The sequence below is a fragment of the Lipotes vexillifer genome, unplaced genomic scaffold, assembly GCF_000442215.2.
Source record: "Lipotes vexillifer unplaced genomic scaffold, Lipotes_vexillifer_v1.1 scaffold645, whole genome shotgun sequence".
NCBI lineage: Eukaryota > Metazoa > Chordata > Mammalia > Artiodactyla > Lipotidae > Lipotes > Lipotes vexillifer.
The window spans coordinates 1,030,012-1,052,197 of NW_006777439.1; the positions used below are offsets into that span (position 1 = coordinate 1,030,012).

Consider the following 22,186-nt stretch of genomic DNA (forward strand, 5'->3'; position numbering starts at 1 on the left):
CAACATAATAAAGGCCATATACAACAAACCCAGAGCAAACATCATTCTCAATGGTGAAAAACTGAAAGCACTTCCTCTAAGGTCAGGAACAAGACAACAATGTCCACTCTCGCCACTATTATTCAACATAGCTTTGGAAGTCCTAGCCACGGCAATCAGAGAAGAAAAAGAAATAAAAGGAATACAAATTGGAAAAAGAAGAAGTAAAACTGTCACTGTTTGCAGATGACATGATACTATACATAGAGAATCCTAAAGATGCCACCAGAAAACTCCTAGAGCTAATCAATGAATCTGGTAAAGTAGCAAGATACAAAACTAATGCACAGAAATCTCTTGCATTCCTATACACTAATGATGAAAAATCTGAAAGAGAAATTAGGGAAACATTCCCATTTACCACTGCAACAAACAGAATAAAATATCTAGGAATAAACCTACCTAGGGAGACAAAAGACCTGTATGCAGAAAATTATAAGACACTGATGAAAGAAATTAAAGATGATACCAACAGATGGAGAGATATACCATGTTCTTAGATTGGAAGAATCAATATTGTGAAAATGACTATACTACCCAAAGCAATCTACAGATTCAATACAATCCCTATCAAATTACCAGTGGCATTTTTTTTTTTTTTTTTTTTTTACAGAATTAGAACAAAAAATCTTAAAATCTGTGTGCAGACAGAAAAGACCCCGAACAGCCAAAGCAGTCTTGAGGGAAAAAAACACAGCTGAAGGAATCAAACTCCCTGACTTCAGACTATACCACAAAGCTACAGTAATGAAGACAATATGGTACTGGCACAAAAACAGAAATATACATCAACAGAACAGGATAGAAAGCCCAGAGATAAACCCATGCACCTATGATCAACTAATCTACAACAAAGGAGGTAAGGATATACAATAGAGAAAAGACAGTCTCTTCAACAAGTGGTGCTGGGAAAACTGGACAGCTACATGTAAAAGAATGAAATTAGAACACTCCCTAACACCATACACCAAAATAAACTCAAAATGGATTCAAGACCTAAATGTAAGACCAGACACTATAAAACTCTCAGAGGAAAACATAGGAAGAACGCTCTTTAACATAAATCACAGCAAGATCTTTTTTGACCCACCTCCTAGAGTAACGGAAATAAAAACAAAAATAAACAAATGGGACCTAATGAAACTTAAAAGCTTTTGCACAGCAAAGGAAACTATAAATGAAACAAAAAGACAACCCTCAGAATGGGAAAAATATTTGCAAACGAATCAATGGATAAAGGATTAATCTCCAAAATATATAAACAGCTCATGCAGCTCAATATTAGAAAAACAAACAGCCCAATCAAAAAATGGGCAGCAGACCTAAATAGACATCTCTCCAAAGAAGACATACAGATAGCCAAGAGGCAAATGAAAATCTGCTCAACATTACTAATTATTAGAGAAATGCAAATCAAAACTACAATGAGGTATCACTTACACCAGTTAGAATAGGCATCATCAGGAAATCTACAAACAACAAATGCTGGAGAGGGTGTGGAGAAAAGGGAACCCTCTTGCACTGCTGGTGGGAATGTAAATTGATATAGCCACTATGGAGAACAGTATGGAGCTTCCTTAAAAAACTAAAAATAGAATTACCATATGACCCAGCAATCCCACTACTGGGCATATAACCAGAGAAAACCGCAATTCAAAAAGACATATGCGGGCTTCCCTGGTGGCGCAGTGGTTGAGAGTCCGCCTGCCAATGCAGGGGATACGGGTTCATGCCCTGGTCTGGGAGGATCCCACATGCCACGGAGCAACTGGGCCCGTGAGCCACGGCCGCTGGGCCTGTGCATCCGGAACCTGTGCTCCGCAACAGGAGAGGCCACAGCAGTGAGAGGCCCGTGTACTGCCAAAAAAAAAAAAAAAAAATAAGACACATGCACCTCAATGTTCACTGCAGCACTATTTACAATAGCCAGGTCATGGAAGCAACCTAAATGCCCATCGACAGACAAATGGATAAAGAAGTTGTGGTACATATATACAATGGAGTATTACTTAGCCATAAAAAGTAACAAAATTGGGTAATTTGTAGAGATGTGGACAGACCTAGAGACTGTCATACAGAGTGAAGTAAGTCAGAAAGAGAAAAACAAATATCGTATATTAAGGCATATTATATGTGGAATCCAGAAAAAATGGTACAGATGAACCAGTCTGCAAGGCAAAAATAGAGACACAGATGTAGAGAACAAACGTATGAACACCAAGAGGGGAAAGTGGGGGTGGGGGTGGGATGAACTGGGAGACTGGGATTGACATGTATACGCTAATATGTATAAAACAGATAACTAATAAGAACCTGCTGTATAAAAAAATAAATAAAATTTAAAAAGAATCTTCTAACATTAAAAAAAAAAAGAAAAAGAAAAACATTGTCAAACAACATCACCAAGCTGGAATTAGCCAAATTCTACAGGACAAAAGACCTGGTTTCTTCAAGAAATAAATGTCATGGGGAACTAAAGAAAAGAGGAGGTAGAGGGGAACTGTTTTAGATTAAAAGAGGTCCAATAAACATACTAAACAAAATGCAATATGGGGACTTTCTTGGATCCAGATTTGAACCAAACAACTACAAAAAGACATTTCTGAGTCAAGATTATTTTCCTACCTTTTGATATAGACTTAAAGTTTCGAATTATTCCTTCCATTAACTTGTAGGTTTTTGTTTTTGCTTTCTTCATAGAAATTACATATAACTATATTTGACAACTAAAAATTCTGTAACATTGTTTCTTTTTCAACACTAGTTTGTTAACCTTTTGAAAGTAAGTTTCTCTTCAGGAACAGAGATGACCATCACTATTATGGCCAAATTTGGGAAATGCTAGAATACTGTTTTTTGGGGGCAGGACTTTTCAGACTTTATATGTTCAAGAGAAATGACCAGAAGAGCACCTAGAATACAGCATTTTTGCCACATCCATTTTCTATTTGAACCTTTTTCACTAGAACAATACTAGAACATCTCATGGGACTAGTATTATTTGGAACTATTTTAGGAGAAATCAAAACCCTAAAATATGTTTATGCTTGTCATAGTTAAGTGTATTTTGATGCTCTATTTGATAATTTTAAAATACAATAGAAGTAGTAGCTAAACTATATACTAGATAAGTATTTTCTTATTTATGGAAAACACTTGAAATATTTATCTAGAAATAACCTATGAGAATTTTTATAATCTAAAATATGAAAAAAGCGCAAAATACCAAATATTGCATACACACCTGGCAGAATTCACATGTAACTTGAATTTCATAAGTTGTACAACTTATCACGTCCTCTTTTTCATGGCAAGGATACTGAAAAATCAAGTGTTTTTACACTGTTAAATATAGTTTTGAAACATTTCTTGAAACAGTAAAACAATAAAAACACTCAAATAATTACACTCTTTGTAACAATACTGGTATCCAAAAACCCACTCACTATTAAGAATCTTTATAATAGAGCACTGCTCCTAAAATATGAACACCCATATAAGTGCCTTAAACACAGGTATTAATATATCCAACTCCACGATAAAGAGGGTAAAAGAGAAACATTTAACTTAGCCTTTAGGACTGTGGTTGAAGAGCAGTAATTAAAAGAGTGAAAATCCTGACTTTTGACGTCTGATGAAAAGACGAGATCTAGTCTTTCAAAATATCTATTCAGAAAGCTTTAAGTTTTAAAAAATGTAGTCAGTGATGGTCTGGTTCTCAGCCTAATTCATCACTATTTGCCCCATAATGTGATGATAGTTGATCTTTATAAGAAGTTCCCTCTTCCCTAACTTTATAGCTTACTTATTTGACATTAGCTTAAGGACAAGTACAACACACTTAAACTATATTTAAACTATGAGGGTCAGTGGCTCATCTTTAAACTCTGCTAATCCTCCATTACATTCACTGAAACCCCATGTAGTGGCAAACAGAGTTAAATATATGCTTATGCAAATAAGCCAATGGTACACAGAGAAAATTTTTATTTTACATAATTTTGCTTATAAATGTGGTGTCAAGAATGTCCTGCTCAGGAAAATTGGGTAATTCCTGTGGGGAAATGTGTAGATAGCTACAGTTCTGAGTCCTGGAGTCAAAGATGATCTGATATAGGAGAAAGGAAGAAGAAAGTTCTTTCCCTGGTCCCAGGCAAAACTTCTATCTGGTAAGGTTACATTTCATCATTCACATTCAACTTTACCATGCTGCCTGTGAGAAGAGGGGAAAAAACACTAGAATAATCCAAAGGAAACCTATAAAAGTTATGCTTCAGTCATTACCAGTAGAATGTGAACTCAATGAAGACAAGGAACTTATCTTTGGGTTAACTACCTGAAACAGTGCCTAGCTTATAGTAGCATTTACTCATTAAATATTAAGGAATGAATAAACAGCCATATGATATGAAAAAGTCAGATAAATTTAGTTTATCTAACTCAAAAAACTTCTAAAACTAATAAATGCAGTTCATATTGCTTTGAAAAATCAAAGCAATATTTAAACTCAGTTAAGTTCAAGAAACATTTAAACACCAAACTCATGCCAAGACACAAAGGTGAAAAAACAAACAGTCCAAAAAAAACCAAAACAAAACTAACAGTCCCTCCACTTTGAGAAACTTTCAGTCAAGCAGAAGAAAGAATACAGAAATATAATTTCAAATCAATTTGGTAAGAATAACAGTTAAAACATTAAAATATACAGGTAGGGGCTTCCCTGGTGGCGCAGTGGTTGAGAGTGCGCCTGCCGATGCAGGGGACACGGGTTCGTGCCCCGGTTCCAGGAAGATCTCACATACCGCGGAGCGGATGGGCCCGTGAGCCATGGCCGCTGAGCCTGCGCGTCTGGAGCCTGTGCTCCGCAACGGGAGAGGCCACAACAGTGAGAGGCCCGCGTACCGCAAAAAAATAAAAAATAAATAAATTTAAATAAATAAATAAATAAAAATATACAGGTAGTGCAGGGACCAATCCGATAGTTCTAGAAAAGCTTTGAGGGAATTAACCCTTCGTATCCTCCTCTCTGATCTTTTCCACACCCCCCTGACTACTATTGTCCCATTCTTCTACAAAAGGTGTGTTCCTTACCTGCAGTAAGCAACTTCTATAGTTCCTTTCCTACAGTCTAGGAACTCGACTATTTCCTAGCCAACCAATAAAAATTCCCGTTCCTTATACTATTTCCTAATACCTAGCTGAGGTCTGTAAATATAAGTCAAAGCACCTTGGCACATAAATGATGAGAGTTCTTCTGGGAGGATTAACAAAGAGATAGCATTTTTAAGCTAACTAACTGAATCTCAAGCCTCTAAATCGAGGTTTATCTCCCTTTTACATCAAGGGTGGAAATATGCTCCTAGGAAAGCATGGGAAGGAGGCTTTGTTCAACTATAAACTCAGAGAAGACAATGACTGCAGATAGTGAACAGTTACTATACCACACCACTCTCTGGCAAGCATCCACAACCTATACTGGTAGGAAAATCACTGTCATGAAGAATACACAGGAGGGTTCTAGGCAAGATTTAAAAGAAGCCAGTTTCTTTGGTTTCTCTAATCTCTCTCTTAACTCTTCTTCTAACACTCCTTCATCTTCCCTACCCTAATGATTTGTGCCAAAGTTCCCCCTTTTGTCTTTCAACCAACAAATATTTGAGTATCTACTTTGTGCTTTGCACTATGCTACATGCTAGGGATGCAGTGGTGAATTAAATAGATTCTGCCCTCAAGAAGCTTCCAGGATTGTAAAGGAGCTTATGCTAGCTAATCAAGCATCCAGCTCAGACTCCTCTTTCCAGTTTCTAAGACAATTCCACATATAAACACGTGTATGTTCCTCATATTTTCTCTATTTCATTGCTATAGGCATTTTATTTTAGAACTCCAAACTTGGTTAAAGGTATATTTTAAATTTTGTTTGTTATAACATAGCCACAGAACTATTCACCACCAGGTATCCCACATAAATGATCAATCTTACATAATTCTAAAAAACCTTTAAAGCTCAAGTTTAATTGGGGTTCAGAAAGAGGTCATTGTTATTTCTGGATAATATGAACTAGATTATGCTCACTAAATTAAGATGTTGTAAGGAACTTTAAATTTGCTCCCAGAAAAATACAGAAGAAAAAAAAAAGTCACCCAAAATACTATCATTCAGAGATAACTACTGTCTAATATTCCAGAGTACATATTCAGTCTTATTAATGTATAAAGATAAATAAAAAAATTTTAATAGTAAAAAGAGCATTATAACTTCCTTTAAAACACAATTATCTAAATTCTGCCACATCATCAAATATTAGATGTCATTTTTAATGGCTATATGGTATTCCACAATACAGATATGACATATTTATAACTAATTCTTTACTACTGGATTTTTATCATCAGTGAATATCTTTGAGGACAAATCTTTGCATAACATCCACATGACGTAAAGAATAGGGATGGCACCAGCCCAGGATAGGATATCAGGGCCCAAGAAGGAAGATGTCTACTTGATGAGGAGGAGGGGGTCTGGTGGCAACAGGCAATTCATTACATATACATGCAGGTATTAATTGAATAAGTGAATTTATCAAGGATATAGTAGATAGAGGTAAATTCACACTACAGGTGAAGATAATTACACAGAATGAACCCTGGTACTGGATGAGATTGGGAGATATTCATGTTCACTCACGACTTTCAATATAAATATACAGATATAGAAATACAGATGACAATATGTGTATATACATGCATATATATTCAAATACTTCCCTAGCTGTGTCACTGAGAGGGCCTGGGAGCACTGATACCCCAATAGCAATAAGCCCTCCAGACCTCGATGTCAAAATACTATTCTCCACCAAAAGGAACCTGGGATCCTTGAAGAATTGGCTGATTCCGAGGCTAAAGCAGGAATAATACAGGATGGGCCTTGAATACCTTGTGCAAGAAAGTAAAGAAGGACTTATGGATTTAGCCAGAAAGTGGCCAAATCTCAGACAATTTGAGATTCAAAATAAATGATAGTAATAGATCATACTGTGAATAAAACAGGATTCCATTTACCTGATATAAAAGATACATACCAATGCAGAAATGAAAATTTGATAAGACAAGATGTTTACAACCTCTCAAAGTATCTCCCTATAAAATACATTTTAATTACTAAAGGCAAAACAGTAATATACAATACAAAAACCTGGCAAATATCACTTTACTCAAGTGATCCAAGTTAACAACACTAAACATAAGGAAAATCAATATCAATATCATTGCAACCCTTCGGTTGCAATGAGGAGGACACAGCATCACTTTCATAATAATCATGCCAAAGATACATAACCTGAGTCTAATCATGAAGAAATATTACACAACACCAAATTGAGGTAAACTCCTCAAATAACTGGGCCATAATCTTCAAAAGTGTCCAAGTCATCAAAGTCAAGGAAAGATCGAGGAACTGCTTCAGATTGACCAATGAGACATGATAACTAACTGCAACATGAGATTCTAGACTGAATCCTTTTGCTATAGAGGACAGACATTATTGGAATAACTGGCAAAACTTAAATGTAATCTGCAGATTAGACGGTAGCAGTATTTCAAAGTTAATTTCTTGATTTTCATGGCTGTATTATGGTTTTGGAGGAGAGTGTCTTATTGTAGAAAGTAAAGTATTTGGGCGAATGGGACATCATGCTAGCAACTTACTCTTAAAAGGTTCTGGACTAAAAAACATAAAAATAAAAAAGGAAAAACTTACAGAGGGAGGGACTTCCCTGGTGGCGCAGTGGTTAAGAATCCACCTGCCAATGCAGGGAACACAGGTTCGAGCCCTGGTCTGGGAAGATCCCACATGCCACGGAGCAACTAAGCCCGTGCGCCACAACTACTGAGCCTGCACTCTAGAGCCCGCGAGCCACAACTACTGAGCCCGTGTGCCACAACTACTAAGCCCATGTGCCACAACTACTGAAGCCTGCGTGCATAGAGCCCATGCTCCGCAACAAGAGAAGCCACGGTACTGAGAAGCCCGTGCATCGCAATGAAGAGTAGCCCCCGCTCGCCACAACTAGAGAAAGCCTGCGTGCAGCAACGAAGACCTAATGCAGCCAAAAAATTAATTAATTAAAAAAAAAACGTACAGAAGGAATTTAAATTATATATAAATAACATGCACTGTAATAATTCAATATATAACCATTATATAATTAGTATCATGTAGTTTTTAGCAGTAGTTTTGAGAAAAATACTAAAATACATAGATTCTCTAACAATTCTCTGCTTGCTTCCAGTTTATAACCTTCATGTTATGAGATGTCAAAGAACAGGGACTTCCCTGGTGGTCCAGTGGCTAAGACTCTGTGTTCCCAATGCAGGGGGCAAGGGTTCAATCCCTGGTCGGGGAACTAGGATCCTGTATACCTCACCACGCAGCCCAAAAAAAAAAAAAAAAAAAAAAAAAAAAAAGAGAGATGTCAAAGAACAGAAAAACTATGTTCTGTACTTAAAAGTTAAGAGCAAACTTAGTAGAACAATTTCTGTATCTGAATAAAGACTCAAAGGGTCGTGTTTGACAATTATTTGTCCTATAGGTAACTCCCTTGTTTAAAATTTGAAATGTGAGTTAAACCTATTAAGCAAAATAGACAATCCTTTAGGCTGTAGTATCACTATTCCCATGCCATTTTGAATTATATCATTCAAATGATGCAGCTGATAAAAATATCTGCCTTTCTTACATCTCACCAAAAACAAGTAAGCAGGAAACCAATTCACTTCACAGAAAACAGTGAGTCAAGTGGGAGCAGGACATTCCTAAGATACTGCTGGTCTCCCCTGAAGGGGACAGCCAAGCCCTGTCTGTCTTGGGTGTTGACAATGTGGACAAAAATATCCACAGGTATGATAGGATCTATCCTCTGCCTCTCTCCACGTTCCTGAACAAGAAACAAAGGACCTGTGACTCTCAAAAATATTTGGAAGAAAATTTCTACCCATCTCCACTATCCACTCATTCAGTCTCCCAAATAGGAGGAGAAATAACTTGGTGAACTTGAGAAAAGGGTTATTATGGATATGTAACTTAGGGCCCTCTTGGCTCCTGAGTTCATTTCTCACAGAAAGATATGGGAAAGACTACAGTCCTTCACTACATGGCTGGGTAAACATCTAATCTGTAGACCTCCCTAACCCTATGGGGTGGGGCATCCACTGTCTTTACACTTGGGGTAAAAGTTCATTTCAGGCTTAGGTCCAAAACATGTTCTCCAGTCCAGACCTATCAGCAATAAAGCTGGTATCTATTTTTATTCTTTTAAAATTTTTAACATATAAATCATTTTTGGACAAAAACACACGCCCCTGGTAAAAATCAAACAGTACAAAAGGATATACAGTATAAAGTAAGTCTCCTTCCTTTTTTCCCACCCCTGACCTCAGTCCCAATTTCCAAAGATAACCACTCTTACCAGTTACTATGTATTTTTCCAGAGATAATCCATGTATTTACAAGTATATTATATACGTGTATATCACATTTTTATACAAATTGTGGCATACTATACATGCTGTTATGAATTTTCCTTTTTCATTTAACAATATATTACAGCTGGTATTTTAATGCCCCCATCCACCAAAAAAAAGAAAATAGTGTGAGTAAATGAATCTTTGAAAATAGGGGTGGGAGAAATGAAACAATTTCTGGTGACTAATTTCAGAAATTACTAGAGGCTAAAATGTGAATTTGACTGATCTTCTAGTTAGTTATAGAACTACAAATGCTGTAACCTCTTACATTTAAAGCATGTACTCAAGTTTCAAAGCAGATTTTTTAAATACGGATATTACTAAATGTTACACACAATGTACAGAATTCCCAAACATTTCTAATACAAATAATTTATTTCATGAAATTTATTTGGAAGACATTTGACTATTTTGTACCCGATACTACATTAAGAATAAGAAAGATGGTCCCTGACCTCAAAATCAGATTAGTAAGGAAAACAAATAAGTGAAAATAGTAATACGAATTCAGTGATATACATATAATAACAGATATACACAAGCGCTATGGGAACATAGGGGAATAAAGGGTATACTGGAGCTGGTCATCTCTCCTCCACAGCCATAATCCCCTCTTAGAGCCAGACTGCCAGCAAAGGGCAATCCTGTATTTCCATGGCCTGACATACCTGTTTCAGGTGAACCAGAGGAGACACCTGAACAGTCAAGCCAATCAGATTACCTCTTCAGGAAACGTGTAAAAAGAAAAAAATAATAATAATAAATCAGCCAAACAGAGGTATACACTAGACATTCAAAATCATACTCAGGACTGGTAGACATTTTCTGCCATGTTCATACTGATAAGAAATTAATGAGGGACTTCGCTGGTGGCACAGTGGTTAAAAATCTGCCTGCCAATGCAGGGGATGTGGGTTCAATCCCTGGTCCAGGAAGATCCCACTGCCGTGGAGCAACTAAGCCCGTGAACTGCATCTACTGAGCCTGCACTCTAGAGCCTGTTAGCCACAACTACTAAAGCCTGCAAACCTAGAGCCCGTGCTCCGCAACAAGAGAAGCCACTGCAATGAGAAGCCTGCGCACCGCAACGAAGAGTAGCCTCTGCTCAACACAACTAGAGAAAGCCCGCGCCCAGCAACGAAGACCCAATGCAGCCAAAAGTAAATACATTAATTTAAAAAAATTAATGAAAGCCAGGATGGAGTAGGCACAGAAAAACAGGGACGAGAAACCATGTAGCCAAGATGAAGGAAAGAAGTTTCTGCAATGCCTGACTATGCTTTCTATGACTGGGTCATGTGAGAATCTTCTGTATCCTGATTATGAGCTTTTTTTTTTAGGTTGAATTTATCTGATTTTCTACCCCCTAACTAAGACTAGTACCTAGCCAACCCTGAAGAGAGGGTGTGTGAAGGGTACTGAAGGAAGTAATGCCTCAGCTTAGTCTTCTCAAAGAAATAAGAGATGATGTTTTGGGCAGAGGAGACAGCATGTAGAAGCACAGTAAAGCAGAGTACACTGAAGGATCCCTAAGAACTTCTGATGGCTAAAGCATGGGATATATGATTGAAGGGAAGAGAGGTGAGGCCAGAGAAGGAAACATATCTCTAAGGGCCTTTAATACCCCAGTAAGGAGTTTGAAGTCCAACCTCACTCCCCCATCCCACCCGCACCCTGAGGTTATAAACTATGGTCCTGCACCAAAATGCTGAGCTAAGAAAGTTTTTCCATTTTTTAAATGGTCAGTGGGTAGGGAAGAAGAAGCAACAGAGACTATATGTGACCCCCATAAAGCCTAAAAATCTTACTGTCTGCCTCTTTAAAGAAAAAGTTTGCTTAATCCTGCTGTAAAAAATGGAAAGATTTTAAATAGGTAAATTAGATAATCAAAGGGGCATTTTTGCAACATCTCTAATGGAAGTGTGGAGGATGGATTGGTGAGAGTAACACTATGCATAAGAAAACCAGTACGCGTTACTACTAGATTCAGGAGAGAATGACTCAAGCAGTGCCAGTCAAAATGAGAGGAAAGGACAACTTACGGAAAAAAATGTTCTCATGATAAGGCCTCTAATCCTTAACACTGTCTGCAGACCCTTGCATGGACTGACCTCTGCCACCCACCCCAGTCTTAATGATACCTTGATCTCTTGGCTGTAGTTAGGCAGCTCCCTCTCTCAGCCTAGAGTGCTCTTACTTCCCTTCCCACTCATCTGTTCCTTTCTTAGTTAATACCACTCACCTCTGATCTTCCTCCATCCACTATCCCCCTACCCTGAAATTCGGATGTCTCATTTACTTATTCAGTCAATAAATATTTATCGAGCACATGCAAGAGGGTAGGATTAACTCCTGTTAACTATCCTTACAAAATTCTAGGAGAGCCGGGACTTTCATATTGGAACTCTTTGCTACAGAGGGCTCCCTAGTCAGACAAGTTTAGGACCCTCTGGGTTAAACAAAATTACATACTTTTATGTAGTCTTCAGTGTGCTTTTACATGCTGATATGCACTGTAGCTCCAAAAGGATATTTCCAAATTTGCTGAACCTTAGGAATTTTTTTTACTAAACATTATCAATATGGTAGGACAACCAGCATTCTGAGGACTACCATCTGGAAACACCTCTTGAACTTAATAATATTTGAGAGACAATCACAAAATAAAAGACCACTTTTGCAGCAAAAGCTTAAAATTTCTTACCTTTCTAGCTGGTGGGCCATGAGCTTTATTTACTCTTCTGCCAGGAATCCCTCAACTCCAATCAAGTAAACAGTGCTTCTCAAGTTTCCATCTAAGTATCCCTAGGGCATAGGAGAGGCAGAAAAGAGCAAACTCATTACTCTGCAAAATCTAAATAACTCCAGGAACTTCCCTGGTGGCGCAGTGGTTAAGAATCCACCAGCCAATGCAGGGGACACGGGTTCGATCCCTGGTCTGGGAAGAGCCCACATGCGGTGGAGCAACTAATCCCGGGTGCCACAACTACTGAGCCTGCCTGCTGCAACTACTGAAACCCACGCGCCTAGAGCCCTTGCTCTGCAACGAGAAGCCACAGCAATGAGAAGCCCACGCACTGCAATGAACACAACCAGAGAAAGCCCACACGCAGCAACGAAGACCCAACACAGCCAAAAATAAATAAATTTAAATAAATAACTCCACCACAAAATTTGTAAATGTTTATTTTATATTTTAAAATGCATGTGTATTTTGCCTTCTATTCCATTATTTTTTAGTATAAAAATTAAGGTTCCCTGCAAAATCTTTAATGCTCCAGGAAGATGTTTACCTTGTGGCCTCCCAAAACTCCTGGCACACTGCCACCTATCAGATGTGTAACAGTTCCAAAGATGGAAGCATGGCAATGGAATCTTGGTGAAAAGAGAAAAATAAAACTTTTTAATATAACAGAAGGAAGAGGTAATCACAGCTGATCCGCGAAACGGCAGTGCTGAATCTTGAGCGTCAAAATTCTTAAGAGTGAAGGTTAATGGTTCTTCTTGTGCCAGTGTGCTTCACACAACTGTTTATGTGCTTCTTATTTGGAAATGACTTTTTTATGCCTGTATCAGTTAGGATTAGGTTCAGCTGTGAGTGAGAAAACTCAAAATAACAATGGCTTAAATGAGTCAGAAGTTTATTTCTCTCACAAGAACACAGGCAGTCCAGAACCATGATCATTGGGAACCCAGGCTCCTTCCGTCTTGTAGTTCTGCCATCCTCAACATGTGGCGTCCCCTTCACAGTTTAAAATAACTGCTCAAGGTCTAGCCATCACATCAATGGCAGGAAGGAAAATGGTGAGATGAGAGATAGCCTCCCTTTAAGGATACTTTTCAGAAATCTTACAGGAAACTTCTATTCTGGCCAGAATTTAAATCACATGGCCATAGCTAGCAAGGAAGCTGAGAAATACATTCTTTTTTTCACCACATGCTTAGAAAAAAAACTGGAGCATCTACAATAAGGAAAAAGAAGAGAATGAATATTGGTGGACAATTAGTTGTTTCTGTCATCATATGCAGCTCATTCTAAAATGTAAGATGGTTGGATACCTTGTAGAGATGTCTTATCAGTCCACTGAAGGGAGCTTTCAAAGGCAGAAACTCCTGCCAGTGGCCAAGGAGCAAGACCAATGTTAATAAGGACTTCTCTAAATACGCAAGACCAATCTGTAGGTGACAGAGGAAGAAGGAAAACTGTCTGAAGACCAGAGTAACAATTTAAGAGTAAAGCAACAACCTAAATAGTTGTAGTTTAGGAGGATAAACTCACTAGGCAGTCCACAAAACTTAGGAATGATTACATGGGACCGTTAGGTAAGTAATGGAGTGCCTAAGGTGAGATTGGGTAAGAACCTGGCAGAAAGTTCAGTTACCAATTGCATTAGGAAAAGGCAGCGATCCCAGGAGCAAGATGTTAAAGGGAAAGTTGACCTTCCTTTACCTGAGGGCTGAGCTCCCATGCATGAGGGCCAAGTATGAACTTGGAGATTTCCTTATTGCACAGACTGTTGAAAAGAAGGGTTGCACTTTACCTTGAATAAGGTTGGCCAAAACAGTCTTAATATGCTTAAAACTTTTGATGCAAATACCAAAAGCTATAAGGACTCTCATTTCAAAATCGGCAACAAAATTGTTTTATATACAGACTGTTCCTTCAAGGAAAAGGGACCAGAACAGGGTATTTAGCTAGACAAATGTAAATTTGGGACTATGAACGGAGCAGCAATTCAAAGGACAAATAGCTCTGTGGGAAAACTGTACTTACTGCTGAAAATAATCCACATATAAGTGGATCCATGCAGTTGTGAACCCATGTTGTTTAAGGATCAACTGTACTTATAAAAGAATGGTGTCAATATCTTGAAAAGCCAGACATTACATTTTTTTCAACTATCTAAACTTATGAAGAAATATTTTAAGAATCAACTTAGAAATGTGCAAGAGTACATAGTTTATCAAATTTCTTTTCAGGAGTATATATATGAGTGTACTAGGCAGAATGGCCCCCCAAAGATGTCCACACCCCAATCTCTGGAACTTATGAATAGGTTATGTTACATAGCAAAATGGACTTTGCAGATGTAAAAATCATCACAGATTCTAAAATAGGAAGATTATCCTGGGTTATCCAGATGGCCAATCTAATCACATGAGCCAGTAAGAGTGAAGAACTTTCTCTGTCAGAGAGCTTTTGGCAGTAGCAGAAATCAGATAAGCATGAGAGAGGCTTTACCTGCCATTACTGGAGGGGGCAGCACTGAAAGCATTTCAACTTCTATGAGTGAAGACTAGCCCTGGCTGACAGCAAGGAAAGAGGGACCTCAGTCTTAAAACTGTATGCAGTCAACAATCCAAATGAACTGGGAAATGGATTCTTCCTCAGAGACTCCAAAAAGAAAGAAAGAATGCAGCTCTGCTAACATACTGATTTTGGCTTTGTAAGACCCTATGTAGTGGGCCCAGCTGAGCCCACCTGGACTTCTGACAAACAAAAACTATGAGATAAATTTGGGTTGTTTTATGATGCAAAGTATGTAGTGATTTGTGAAACAGGAATAGAAAATAAAGTAAGCAAAAATGCTAATGTACTCAGGAGGACAGGCTTGTAGCCCAAGGAACTGCACAGATTCAGAGTTTTCTCTGTGCTCTAATTTCCTTCTCATATCTTGGTAAGTGCCACAAAATGCCAAGAAATGATCCTAGAGCTCACACTAGGAACAGCAATATGGTCATAATAACGAACTTAAACCTAAGAAGTTGAAAACCTGTAGCTATAAGCCAGTAGGAATTCATTCCCCTTTGAGTTTCTAAATTAGGAAAAATTTAAATGGTATGATTTCACTCCTATCCTCTCCAGGAAGAAAAAATATACTAGTTTCAGGATTGTCAAAAATAATAATTGAGGGCTTCCCGGGTGGCGCAGTGGTTGAGAGTCCGCCTGCTGACGCAGGGGGTGCGGGTTCATGCCCCGGTCGGGGAGGATCCCACATGCCGCGGAGCGGCTGGGCCCCGTGAGCCATGGCCGCTGAGCCTGCATGTCCGGAGCCTGTGCTCCGCAACGGGAGACGCCACAACAGTGAGAGGCCCACGTACCACACACACACACACACACACACAAAATAATAGAAAACAATACTATATATGTAAAATACATCAAGTACAGTGCATGGCACTCATATAGTATCTATTCAGTTTATTAGAAGTTTTACTGTATTTTGACTTTAAATGTACATTTTCCTAATAATTAATCTAAATCTTACTATCTTCTTTATTTTTAAAGCCAGAAGCTGAGCACTACATAGTTTAACTTTTAGACAGAAGATTTTTACATTAATCTTTAACCCATGAATTTGATGTTATCCCATAAGGTTATTTGGTATATGTTTTACTTCATCACTGTAAGTAAGTGAGAAAAATATAAGTTCCGCTTTAATGAGGAAAGCAGCAGTTTTTAATTGTTCGCTACTCACAGGAGACACGACAGATGTTCTTCATACATATCACAACTCCCAAGAATATACCAAAGTTTTGATGAAATTCCTCAAAGTTGATGGGATACATGAAGAGCATCACAGACTTTTCTCAATACTGTATTCATGAAAGTACATTATGAGTGCAGTTGGCCCTCCGGATTCAACAAACCTCAGATCAAAAATATTTGGGCGGGGGACTTCCCTGGTGACACAGTGGTTGAGAGTCCTGCGCTCTGCAACGGGGGAGGCCGCAGCGGTGAGAGGCCCACTTACCGCAAAAATAAATAAATAAATAAAATAAAATTATATATATTTTTTTTGGGGGGGGGGAAGAAATTCCAGAAAGTTCCAAAAAGCAAATCTTGTATTGCCTCCTGCCTGGCAACTATTTACAAAGCATTTATATTGTATTAGGTATCATAAGTAATGTAGAGATGATTTAAAGAATACAGGAGGATGTACTTAGGTTATATGCAAATACAGTGCCATTTTAAAAAAGGGACTTGAGCATCAACAGATTTTGGTATCTGCAGTGGATCCTGGAATCGAACCCCACAGATACCAAGGGATGACTGTATGTGAACAGTGAAATCAGCCCAATATCTCAAAATATTATTTAATAATATCAGTAGTCCAATTTTTAAGTCAAACTTCATTTTTTCAAGTGAATCTTGATTATTCCCAGACCTTTAATTCCTAGGTGAATTAAGGTAAGCAAGTTCTTGTTTTATAGTTTAAAATTACAACAGAACAACATTAGAAATATATAAATACAAAGAATTTACAGATTAATGGTTATGAATATGAACAGTGCTAATAAAAGTTTTTACTAATAACATCATTTTAGATTTGGTAATCATATCAGCTATACAAAATAGTGTCCACAGCATTAATTTTGCTCAAGGTGGATGTATAAAATGTACCTATTGATCATTGCTTTTCCTCACTAAAAACTTATCTTTGTAAAATAGAAACAGCTCACCAAGAATCACAATAATTCATAATCACCGCTTAGGAGTACATCAATAATTTCTCATTATGAACATAGAGGGCACAAATAAGATACAGATTATGTACAATTCCCATTACAACACTAGTAAGCTTACCTCCCCCCACACCATGCAAAGTACATCAAAATTCAGGTAAATGAAAGAGACATTACCTCAGAAGTAACCCTCAATCCAACATCCACACTTCAACAATCATTAAAACCTATCTTACAATGATAAAAGATACTAGTGACTCTCAACACCATGACTGAGAAATGATGCTATACTTATATTAAATAATTAGTAAAGAAATCAAAAGAACAAACATTAGAAGTATGATGTTTTAATTTAATCATCTCTTCCACTACAGAGAGAAAGAAATGAAAGGTCTCACCGAAATGTTTATAGTGGGATTGGTGGAGCAGAAGAAAATGACAACTGGATTGCATGCAAATCACAGTATCATGACTTTACCATCTCAAAATGTGGATATGCTACACTGCACAAGTTTTATATAGAAAAAGTCTCACTTGGGAAGAAGGGATGTATATGGAACAAAAAATACAAGCTGTTCTCTCACATGGATTTATGAAAATTCTAAGGTAGTATTATAAGTTCCACCACAAATTGTAAGTTCCTAAGGAAAACTCAACATTATTGCCAAAGCTACCAAATAGATGACTGCTGTACTGTCTTCAAGCCACACCACATGCATGCCTGTTGGGGCTGTGATGGATTATTATTATTTTTGAATGAACTTTAACAATTATAATTACCATACCATATACTGAGTACTCATTAAGTTCCTGACACTGTTTCAAGCTTTGTATATACATTAAATATCTGAATGTTCACAAGACTATGAGTTAAGTATTATCTTTAAAGATAAGGAAACTGAGGCACAGAGAAGTTATATGATTTGCCCAAGGTGACACAGATAATAAGTGGTAGACTCATGACAACCTGATTAGTAACTACCCTAAGACATTGATTACATACTTACAATGAGCCAGAATACTGAGAAAACAAAAACAGTCAATTTGGCTGTAACATACACATTCCTTATTTGAAGGGTTACCTATATGGAATGTCATTATGAAGTTTAATAATTCACAAATGTATAGTTCAGAAAGAAGCTCTTATATTAAAACAAACTAGCATAAGACATCCAATGTGTAAACTATGTAAAACTGCAGAAAATTTAAGGACTATTGCTACTTGGATGTCAAAAGTTTCAGTAATCTTTAAGAGAAATAAAATCAGTGAAATGACAGAAAATATGAACTATACATATCTGTCCCAGCACACAGATCACTGGCAGACAAATAACTACAGACTGATATAGTCAACTAAATAAAACTTCTAAATAATGTCACTTACATTAATAATTCCTGGGCTTCCCTGGTGGCGCAGTGGTTGAGAGTCCGCCTGACGTTGCAGGGGACGCGGGTTCGTGCCTGGGTCCGGGAGGATCCCACAGGCCGCGGAGCGGCTGGGCCCGTGAGCCATGGCCGCTGAGCCTGCACGTCCGGAGCCTGTGCCCCGCAACGGGAGACGCCACAACGGTGAGAGGCCCGCGTACCGCGCAAAAAAAAAATTCCTAGCTAAGTAATCCTACTTTTTTTTAATAAGCACAACTCCAAAGTTGGTAAAATTATGACAAAGTTGATGCAGTAACATTCTGATGACAGTGTAAACTTGCTCAACTCTTTGGGGAGGCAAAAATTTGGCAACTGTAGAAACATTTATATCCTTTGACCTAGAATCTCATTTGAGATTGGTATCTACAGAAATAATTCAAAATAAAAGATCTATGCACAGAGGTGCTTAATTCAATGTTAAAACAGGCAGAAACTGAAAGTTATTTTCCTGTTGGACCTTTAAAATTGAGGCAATTTTAGGAACTTCGCTGGTGGAACAGTGGTTAAGAATCTGCCTGCCAATGCAGGGGACACGGGTTCAAGCCCTGGTCTGAGAAGATCTCACATGCCGGGGAGCAACTGATTCCATGTGCCACAACTACTGAGCCCACGTGCCACAACTACTGAAGCCCGCGCACCTAGAGCCCGTGCTCCGCAACAAGAGAAGCCACCACAATGAGAAGCCCGCGCCCCGCAAAGAAGAGTAGCACCCGCTCTCTCCAGCAACTAGAGAAAGCCCGCGTGCAGCAAGGAAGACCCAACGCAGCCAAAAATAAATAAATAAATAAACAAATCAATAAAAAACAAACATCTATGTTCTAAATTACCACAATATTATAGTTTAAATAATTAAAAACTTAACGGCAGTAGCATCCTCTCAGAACAAGATTAAACATGTCTTAGGGAAGCAGCATACACAGCACTGTAAATTTGGAATATTCTTACAAACTATTTTACAAAGATTAGGATTCAATTATCAATGACCTTAAAGACCCATGAACTTTTTTTTTGGTTTCTTGATCTGAAGAAGGGCATCTCTATTTTTGAACACACTTTACAACGATGTTCCTGCAGTTTTGAAAACAGTGTTTACAGTGGATTTTTCAAGTCACTGTAACAAATTTAAATTTAATTACAAAATATCATTGCTATTGCATTTGTCTTTCAGGGCACTTAACCCTACTAGGATGACTTTTTAACAAGCTTCTCACCTTCACAGTTTTGGTACAAGAGACCAAGCATACAGGCTTTCAGATTATGCCTAGAAAGACTATTACTGACAGTGGTTATAAATTTCTTCAGATAGGACAAAAAACGTGCTCAGAGGAACAGTTTTTGTTCTGATTTCAAATATACACATTAAATTTATTTACTGTTACTGTCTCCAAAATTTTAAATTCCTAAGAAATTGTAACTTTCACATAATAATTTACAGATTAGTCAACAGGCCTAAGGTCCATCAGGAGTAACCCCTTCTACTCCATCATATTCACAATAGTTTTACTCTTGGCCTGACCAGTTTTAAAACTCTTCATTAAACAAAGACAATTTTATACCACTTAAAGGCACAAAAATAGTCCCCATCTCTTCCGTCCTCTGCCTCCTTCTAGCGTCAGTTCAACCAGCGAACACAGAAAACACACTCTCGGCCCTGGTACCCAGGATATCAATAAAAAAAAAAAAAAAAAACACAGGAATAATCAAACCAAATTCAGGTAATTTAATTACATTCCCACCCACCCCCAATAAATTATACATAGACAGCAGGGAGGGAGGGAAGGAAGGAAGAAAAAGAGATTCAGCAACAATATATAATTCAGCATCTGCCATCCAATAAAAAATTACCAGATACACAAAGAAGCAGAGGGGGGGGGGGTAAAATACCAGAATCAATCTGCACCCGCACCTCAGCCCCGCCCCATCTGGAAAAAGCGGGGGGTGGCGGGAGTGTGAAGGGGCAGAAAGGACAGAAAAGGCCGAGACTTCCAGCTCCCAGGTTCTGCATACCATTTGTTCCATGAGCTCCCACCGCAGCCAGAGACCCTTACCCTGTTTTCTGCCGCGCCTCCTGATCCTCCCCCTCGCCACCATCACATACAGTTCCCAACCACTGAGTGGGGAGACCAGAGCCGGCCCTCTTCCTGTTCAACCCAAGGACTGAAGGGGGCTCTCCCTGCACCCTCGGCAAATCCGACGTATGCCCCAGGGATCTCCAAACTGACCAGACAAGGGGAAGATATAGCAGGGGGAGGGGTCTAAGAGGAGCCGTTATTCCTTTTTCCTCCTCGTCAGGAAAGCGCGCGAGCGGGGAGGGGCCGGAACAACAAATGCCAGTTACCTAACGGTCCGGCCTGTTCGGCCGGGCTCCCGAAGCCGACGCCACGCGGGCCGCTAAAGCTGCAGCACAGCCACAGCCGCCCCGAGGGCTAGGCACGGGCAGGAGCGCCCGAGGTGATGGGAAGCGGGGGGTGGGGACTATGGTGAGCGACGTCGCCATGTTAGTGCCTTCTTTCTCTGTATCCCTACAGTCTCCAGTCCTGCGGCCGTCTCCTCATCACTACTCACCTTTCCAGGTCACTAGTTCATGCTTCTTTCGGTCGCTGGGGAGACCCGAGCTCAGCGGTGTTTACAAACCACCCCTGGAGGAAAGGACTGAACCGCACTTTAAAGGCCACGGGCTCCCACAGGCTTCCGTCCTCTCTCGCGAGATCGGACTGACAACCCTTCTCCCCGCCCCCCTCCCGACATCCCTCCTTTCTTCTCGCGCCCCTCCTCTCCACGCACACGCCCCTTCTTGCCTTCCTTCTGACAGAGCGCCTCCGGATCAGGTGGTTCAGTCGGGCTTAAGGAAAGGGGCGGGAACCAAAGAATACTCGGGCGCTGGTTATTGGATACAGAACCCGAAGGGCGGGAAACAGTTCTGGAGGGGGCGGGACCAGGGAGTTAGAAGAGTGGCGTCTCTGTACCCGGGAGTTGCGGAAGGCTGTGATTGGCAGCCGGCTGGAGGTGGGTGCGAGTGTAGGGCGCTGGAGCAGGTGGATGTTGAGGTCGCGTGAGGAGGTTGATGGTGTGCAGGGAGGAAAGGTGAACCCTGGGAAGGCTGCTGGTGGCGGGAGAGAAAGCAGGAGGAATCCTCTGAGCCCAGCTCGGGAAACCTGGTATTTCCGTTGCTGTCACTTCCCGGCCCTTGGCAGGGAGGAGGGTAAAGCGTAGGGAGGCGCGCACCGAAACCCACCTTCCGGCTGCACTGAAGCCTGAGAAGGAGAGCTTCGGTTTAGAAGATGCGGAGTTTGCTGGAAATTACCCCCTAAGCCCCCTACGCGCCTGAAACGGGGAAGCAAGATGTCAGTTCCGGAATAAATGAAAAAGCCTTTACCATGAATGGCGTTTGTTCGAATTTTACTAAGCTGTAGCTGGAACTGATTCCTCCGGCTCTTAGCGCCCAGTACAGTGTATGATGTTAGCATATAATTATGTTCTAAGTAACTTACTAAAAGGAAATACAGTGCCTTCCACTATATCTCCCTAACTTAAAATAGTGCAAGAGGAAAATCCTCCATATTATGGTGCATCCTATTTTATCAATTTTCCTTTACTTAGCAGTTATAAATAAAAATGTATCAATTTTAGTAGAGATAATTCCAAACCTTTAAAACATCAACAACTCCGTATTAACACCTGAGAGGATCAAAGGACACCAAATTAATACGGCGTAGAAATAGCACTCTTT

The 22,186-nt window shown here is 39.3% G+C and overlaps 1 protein-coding gene across 4 annotated transcripts in view; it reads right to left on the reverse strand.

Moving 5' to 3' along the window:
* Window positions 1-21,178, reverse strand: part of ATF2 (activating transcription factor 2) — an 80,796-nt gene extending 59,618 nt beyond the window's left edge. For 3 of the 4 annotated variants that reach the window (XM_007451077.1, XM_007451078.1, XM_007451075.1), the window contains exons 1-3: window positions 21,022-21,178; window positions 12,269-12,369; window positions 3,284-3,358 (exon numbers count right to left, since the gene is read on the reverse strand). Coding sequence is in view for 2 of the 4 variants with exons in the window: in XM_007451075.1 (XP_007451137.1) it covers window positions 3,284-3,315 (32 nt within the window). In the remaining 2 variants the exon portion in view is untranslated. Of the gene's footprint in view, window positions 1-3,283; window positions 3,359-12,268; window positions 12,370-21,021 lie in introns of those variants that run through there. The other variant, XM_007451076.1, reaches the window with a different exon arrangement.
* Window positions 21,179-22,186: the final 1,008 nt, after the last annotated feature.